General features: G+C 36.0%; 1 protein-coding gene across 3 annotated transcripts in view; it reads right to left on the minus strand.

Annotated features, from left to right (window-relative positions):
* LOC106870415 (uncharacterized) overlaps positions 1–7804 on the minus strand; it is a 142670-nt gene that overhangs the window by 109476 nt on the left and 25390 nt on the right. For all 3 annotated transcript variants that reach the window (XM_014916480.2, XM_014916479.2, XM_014916481.2), the window contains exons 4-5: positions 3669–3801; positions 1238–1416 (exon numbers count right to left, since the gene is read on the minus strand). In XM_014916480.2, coding sequence (XP_014771966.1) covers positions 1238–1416; positions 3669–3801 — 312 coding nt within the window. The remainder of the gene's footprint in view (positions 1–1237; positions 1417–3668; positions 3802–7804) is intronic.

Genomic DNA, 7804 nt, shown 5'->3' on the forward strand with positions numbered 1-7804 from the left:
TATATATATATATATGACGTCTATAGTTCTGCCTTTCGGTTGTAAATTGTGAATGATCCACCTTTATTATATACGAGACATACATACATGCATGTATAAATATCTGAGAAGGCGCGAGACATAGTAGTTAGGATGTTGGGCTTATGGTCGTAAGGTCGTGAGATCGATTCCATAAGTGTCCATGTTTGCTCACAACTATACAGGCGCCTAAAACTACTTGTGAAAGCAAAGTACAATTTATTGAGTTATACTCACTCACGTGTGACAGCTAAATTATGTATGTACGTACACATACATCTATAGATATATGTGTGTGTATGTGTGTATGTTTGTCTGTCTGTATGTATATATATAAACAATTATTCTTCAAAATATGACACTTCTGTGCAATTTTGGAAAGGAAATATACAAAATTGTGGGTATTGTGCTGTGTCCACGTTCAGAATATTTAGTTGTGAACATCTGAATTATCATGAGTCGTATAATGTATGTGCATAACAAGTAGTAGTAATAGATGAGTGCGTAAAACTCTTCCTACATGAAACGTTCCCTTCAATAGAAACCTGACTTGATAAGCAGTTAGTGTCTTTCAACTCTTGAAATCTGTACGTGGAGTTATTGTAATGCAAAGATTACTTTCAGCGTAAAGTTTGTTGGGTCATTACAATGGTTATTCGCGACTCGGGGTATTTGACAGGGTGTAGTAGATCGTAATTTTCAATAACATCGTTAAAGTTTACCTTTTATTTTAGCAAGTCGATTAAACATATGCAAGTTGTTATCAAAGGAGTTTAAGCCATGAGCACACTTGTGTTTTGTTTAACCCCAGGTCAACTTTGATCCAATAGAATCCATGATCAGACATGTTCCAACCATGACTATTCCATCTATTTTCAGACATAGTGTATGTATAGTACAACGTTATTGAATGTATTCCCTGAAAACACAACAGTGTACAATTTTAGGGAGATTTTGTTCCCAATCCTAGCGAATCAAGAACCACAGGTGACAATACATAGCCCCGACTCCTGTGAGGGTATCCTCGTGAAGACATTATAAATGAGAAGAAGAAGAAGAAGAAGAAGAAGAAGAAGAAGAAGAAGAAGAAGAAGAAGAAGAAGAAGAAGAAGAAGAAGAAGAAGAAGAAGAAGAAGAAGAAGAAGAAGAAGAAGAAGAAGAAGAAGAAATGCTGTGACAGAATAGATTACAGATTGAAACGTCACTAATAAGTTGTTACCTTCTTTTATACTTTTGAAAATTAAGGTGTGAGTCGGAGTGACGATGATACGGTTTTCCTTCTCGTCGTCCTTCATATCAGTGGCCACCTCTGAAACTGGGAGACCGCTTTTTTCAGGAACTGTTCTGGCAATTTGGTACCACAAGATGCTACTGTACACTACCGTGTTGGAATCATTACTAGTAGAAAACAAAGAAATCCCCATTAATTGAAACGTCAGTTTAGTATGAATAAGTAAAGGAAGAACCAAAGACATTGTTCTAGATTCAAATATTATCAAGGACAAACCAAAGCATTGGGGATGGAACACTGACTCAGTCAGTGATGACTTAATCTGTATAGTACTATCTACAAACCAACAAGGGAGACAATTGATTTTTAATTCTATGAATCTCGAGAAATAGTCAGGACCTATGACCCTAGTCAGTCCCCCCCCCCCACACGCCGATAATGTTCTGTTTAAACTATTGTAGCTTTACATCTTCAGGAAAGACATGAGTGAGGAGAAGATTCCAGGGTGAAGGACTGGACAAAGTGGTTAGTGGGAGAAAGAGGGGACGAACAAGGGAAACAAAAGTTGGAGAGATAAGTGGGTCGAGAGATCCCGAGTAGTAGAGACACACTAAGAAGGACTTAAAAGGAGAGGCCACTGTTGTAGGGATCGAAAAGACAGAGAGAAGCCAAGCACGTCGGCAGTAGCTTGTATTGCTAGAAATAGAAAACAAATATCTCTTAAATTTTACTCCCACCGTTTTAAAAAATATAAGACATGCCAATCCACGATTCAGAGCTGAGTTAGAATAAACGACAGTAACTCTACTTAAAAATGAATCGTTGTAATAACTTATTTGTTTGAACTCGAACTCTCGTAAACACTAAAACTATATTTCGGGACGAAATGATTGAACGCGACTATTTGGATGCTGACGATTTGGTACGGCTGACTGGACATTCAACTTATTTTTGGTGACAGTATTTTTTTTTTTTTTGGTACTCGAGGGAAATACTCACAGTACTCTCTCTCGCGCGCACACATACACAGACACACACTCAAATACACACACACACACGCATGCAGAAATATACACATACAGAGAGGGGGGTTTGTCCTTGATATACACATGAGAGAGGGGGAGAGACATTATACATACAAACATTACTAGGTGTAACACGCATACCCAGAGAGAGAGAGGGGAAGGAAGAGAGAGAGGGGGTAAGGAAGAGAGAGAGAGGGGGAAGGAAGAGAGAGAGAAAAAAAATGAGAGAAACATTAAAATAAATGAAACATTAAAATGAATGAAACATTAAAACGTCTGATGTCAAACAAGTCAGCGTCGAACCAGTGTCCCAAATAGACGACACCATAACGACTGAATATATCCCTATATTCTGTTTCAATATTTTACCCCAAAATAAATGTTGCAAGAGTGTAAAGTTAGATTCTCAAATAATAATCAAATATACTATTACATAGGTGGTGTGTAATAACGTTTTCTGTTGAAAAGAGATCGGGGCGTTTCCCGTTTGAGTAGTTCGAGTGGAGTCAATATTTGAGTAGGTTAAATATTGAGAAGAGTTAATATTAACAGAAATGACTTTAGTAAAGTTTTTATATTTATTGATCATGAAAATGTATAAAAAATAAAAACTTAATCTTGGTGGTTTTGTAGACAAAATTATGTGATATTCTATGACTTGCTCATATACTCTTAACTTTTCACGACTCACATTCTATCAACTCTTGTGTGCATCAGATGTCTTTCTCTAATAACCAACTCAATATTTCGTTAATATTCTCCTTTTCAATTAAAATATATTGGATTATCAAGAATGTCATAATTATAAACATGTATAATCCATAAATCTATATTCCGTTTATCTGAGTTTGGTCTTTCTCTAAATTACTTCTCATTTACGGGTGAATTTTACCAACAGTATTCGGGAGTGGCAATGGGGACAAGAATGGGCCCCAGCTATCCAAACCTGTTCGTTGGCTATACTGAGGTCCAAATATTCTGTGTTTATCAGTCGCATTCCTGAGCTATATGGTCGTTACATTGACGACTATACTGATGAAAACTCGCTCACCCGCGAACAGCTCGGCTCTTTCCTCTCTTTCACCCAGTCCTTACATCTCGCCCTCGAATTTTCCTGTGCTGTCTCCAACACCTCTGTCAACTTTCTCGACATTTCTGTTACCATCCGTCACTCCTCTATTACCACCTCCATCAACTATAAACCCATAGACTCACACTCTTATCATGACTCTTCCTCCCACATCAAACTGTCCCTCACTTATTCTCAGTTCTGCAACAAAATCATAAGATATATGTATGTATATATATAAATATATATGCATGTAGATGTGTGTGTGTACATACACACACACACACACATGCGTGTGTGATAGGAGAGAAAGAGATTTACTAACCAAAAGTGACAAGCCAGTGAAACTGGTGTTCCTTCATCGGCCACAATGACTTTGTGTATCGGTTCTGGTTTGGACGTTGACTTCGATTTGAAAAGTGACAAATGGCTGATACAAATACCATTAGCGTCACTAGCTGAAATATAGCAAATGTAGACAGGGGAATTAGATATGAGTGAGGAAGAGACATTCACTCATTCTTCTGTGACATAATTTAATCATGGTACAAACATATTATGCTAGTCTTCAGCTTCTAATTTGTTAGACCGTAGCAATATGCAATACTTCAAATTCCGTTTTCCTAAATCTTCTTCTACTCACAGCACTACAACATACTAGCGGGGCCGATATCTTCTCATGATCGTTTAACCATGAAGCCTGTATCGCATTCTTTTAGTCATTGCAATTATTGATGACTGAAATATCTTCAATTTGTTAAATCAAAGTTATCTGCTCAACTCTTTGTGATTCGAAGATGGCTACAATTAAAAAGTTTTCATGAGAGGGGAGAAAAGTCCCTCAGAAAGATATATATGTATGCACGCATGTATGTATGTTGCTGAAGAGATTGCTCGAGAATTAGACGAGAGTTAAAAATAACCTATTTCACTCATTTGTTTCGTAAAGATAAATGGCTAGTCAAACAAACTATTTTTAAACCAGCGGAATTTTTCGAGATAGCCGAAAATTCGAGAAAACACGGAATATTACCTCACTACGTGTTATAGATACTGGACAATTAAATTTAGTCCTACAATCTTAAACAGCATAACATACTGGTCACTCTATCACCTACTGACGACGATAGTACATAAAATTTTATTGACAAATTTCCACTAGAAACTTGGGTTCATGTCCAGGCGAAGGATATATAAAATGTGTCTCAATGCGTGTAACTTGATTTATTTTTCTACATGACATTTCATATATGCGCGTAGGTTTCTGTATGCATATGTATATACGTACAGTAGGGGGAAATAAATATTCGTACATGTCAAAATTCTTTATTTATTTAATTTATAATGAACATAAATGGGATACTATATTTGCATACACATGCATAAACTAAGAATATGCAAAAGAAACTCATAGATTATAGTAACTAAGGAATTTATATACAATTATAAATATTTAGGGGTGAAAAAAGTATTCGTACAGAATAAATTTATGAGTTTCTATGCCACAAAATACTGTTAAAATATTTTTTTTTACTAGAACTTTCTCGTTTGTTCCAATAATCTTATCAGTGGTCATTTTTAAATGTCAAAACGCTAGCTTCTTCATTCAGCACTGAGACAACATAAAGTAGTGTCGTAATAATGGCAAAAAGTAAAGAACTCACAAATTCAGTGAAAAACTTAATTATTGAACAGTGGAAAGCAGGTAAAAGTTACAGGAAAATATCAGAGATCCTTTGTAATCCATTTTCTCAAATATCTTCATTTATTCAAAGATATAAAAAATCGAGAACTGTTGAAAGCAGAATAAGATCCGGTGCACCACACAAGATTTCCCCTATATCTTTAAGAAAAATGAAGTGAAGTGTCGAAAAAAACGCAATGATCACCGGAAAGGAGTTGCAAGAAAATTTGTTAGCTTCAGGGACTATGAACAATCAGCAATGAACTTCTCCTAGAAAACTCCACTGTTGACTAAAAGGCATAGAGATGCCCGTTTAAAATTTGTTTATGAAAATAAAGATAAATCTGATACATTTTGGGAAAATGTTCTTTGGACAGACGAGTCGAAAATTGGATTGTTTGGACGAAATTCGCGTAGCCATGTTTGGAGGAAAGATGGTACCACCTATTCGCCGAAAAACACAATTCCTACTGTAAAGTTTGGAGGTGGAAACATCACTGTATTGGGGTGTTTCTCTGCAAATGGCACTGGCAATTTACATGTGATAGATGGTAGAATGAATGCAGAGATGTACCAAAATATTTTGAACAATAATTTATGGGACTCTGTTGAAAAGCTCCAGCTTTGTGAAGGGTGGGTTTTACAACAGGATAACGACCCTAAGCACACGGCGAAGTCTACCAAAGATAGATTATCAATCACAATATGAAAATTATTAGAATAGCCAAGCCAGTCACCTGACTTGAACCCCATTGAAAATTTGTGGCGTTATCTGAAAATTAAAATTCATTCAAGAGTCCCAGTGTGCATTCCAGATTTGAAGAAAATTTGTCAAGAAGAATGGGAAAAAATTCCTAAAGAAACGTGCGAGTCATTGATTAAGAACTACAAGAAGAGATTGGTTGAAGTGGAACTGAATAATGGTTATGCTACGAAGTATTAAATCAGAATTATTTATGTTCTGTACGAATACTTTTTTCACCCCTAAATATTTATATTTGTATATAAATTCCTTAGTTACTATAATTTATTAGTTTCTTTTGCATATTCTTAGTTTATATATATGTATGCAAATAGAGTATGGGTATATCTCATTTATGTTCATTAGAAATTAAATAAAGAAAGAATTTTGACATGTACGAATATTTATTTCCCCCCATTGTATATAGATATACACATATCTATAAGCAATGCTTATCGCCACTTCAATATAGCTGTTCCGTAAGAACCGACGTTACTACCATTTTTAACCGTAGGAGGAGCCTCTTCCAGCTGGTTATCGATGCAATCTGCATCCGATATGTATTGTAGGCATGGGAGCGAACTCCTACCATCTTCTAGTGGCAGCGACGGGAACACCAGACCGTTCGATTTCGAGCTATTTGTGCTTATTCTCAGTGGTCCGCTAGAGATGGCAGTAATCCACTCCAGCTTATAGAAAAATAAGTGACAACCAGTCACTGATCTTATAACAAGCCAAATAGTTAGTTTTAAAATCTGTATGAGAGATAAAAGTAATAACTATACTGAGAAGTAATGTTTATCACCACTTCAATATAACTGTTCCGTAGGTACCGACGTTACAACCATTTTAAACTTCGAGAGGAGACTCTTCCAGCAGGTTTTCGATGTAATCTATACCTAATATATATTGCAAGCAGGGGAGTGAACCCCTACCATATTCTAGCGGCGGTGACGGGATCACCAGACCGTACGATTTCGAGCTGTTTGTGCTCATCCTCAGTGGTGGACACTCAACCGCTAGAGAAAGCAGTAATCCGCTCCAGTTCGCAATATATAGAAAAATAAGTGACAACAAGGTAGGATCAAATAACTGGCAGAAAAGTAGCTTCTGACGGTACAACATTATAGCCTCTGCTTTGAATGCTAGGCTGCTTTTGTTGTAACTTGACGAATAAAGCAAGTAAGTTACCAAAATATCGCAACACTCTTGACTCAACGCGTGCGCGCACACACACACACAAATATATATATATATATCGCTTAAGTATTTCGAGACTAATAATTTGGTGAAAAACTCAATACACATATGCTTCAGAATGAAGCGCTAGTCAAGTACAAAGTAGTAGTAAGAAAGTGAGATGACAAAGAAATAAACGATTATCAAATAAATTTTATTAGCTATATGATTTCTGCTATAAGATGTAGTGGACTCATAGTTAAGTGCTTCAGTAGCACACTATAGCTTTAGAGCCTCAAAAATGAAATGCAATTTATTTAAGAAATAAATTTCATTTAATTTTCAAGGCTCCAGTTAGGCTACAAGGTGCTATTGAGGCGCTCAGCTATGAGTCCACTGCATCTTATAGCAGAAACAGCTGTAAGCTAATGTAATTCATATGATAATCGTTTATTCTTTTGTCATCTCACTGTCTTACTATATATATTTGGAGAACGACGCGTTAATGTCCAGTCGTTTGATGAATAGAAATATCTGCTTATTGAATTGGTGTGTGAGTATTCTACAGGCATATATATCCTAAACATAAATTCAAAGCTGCACTTTTGAATTAATGTTCAGGCCATTCAGTGAGCTTCTACACAATTTCCACTCTATTTCATTTTGTAAGTATGGGCGATCAGTGGCTGTGATAACGCTTGTCCAAGATGCTACGCAGTGGGATTGAAACCGTGATCTTCACGGTTGCAAAGCTACCTATATATATCCATATATATACATATTTGTATGTACACACACACACACACATACATATTTATAATATATATATATAAACTATATGTGTGTGTATATATAT

This window comes from Octopus bimaculoides, chromosome 5 (assembly GCF_001194135.2).
Source record: "Octopus bimaculoides isolate UCB-OBI-ISO-001 chromosome 5, ASM119413v2, whole genome shotgun sequence".
Taxonomy (NCBI): Eukaryota; Metazoa; Mollusca; class Cephalopoda; order Octopoda; family Octopodidae; genus Octopus; species Octopus bimaculoides.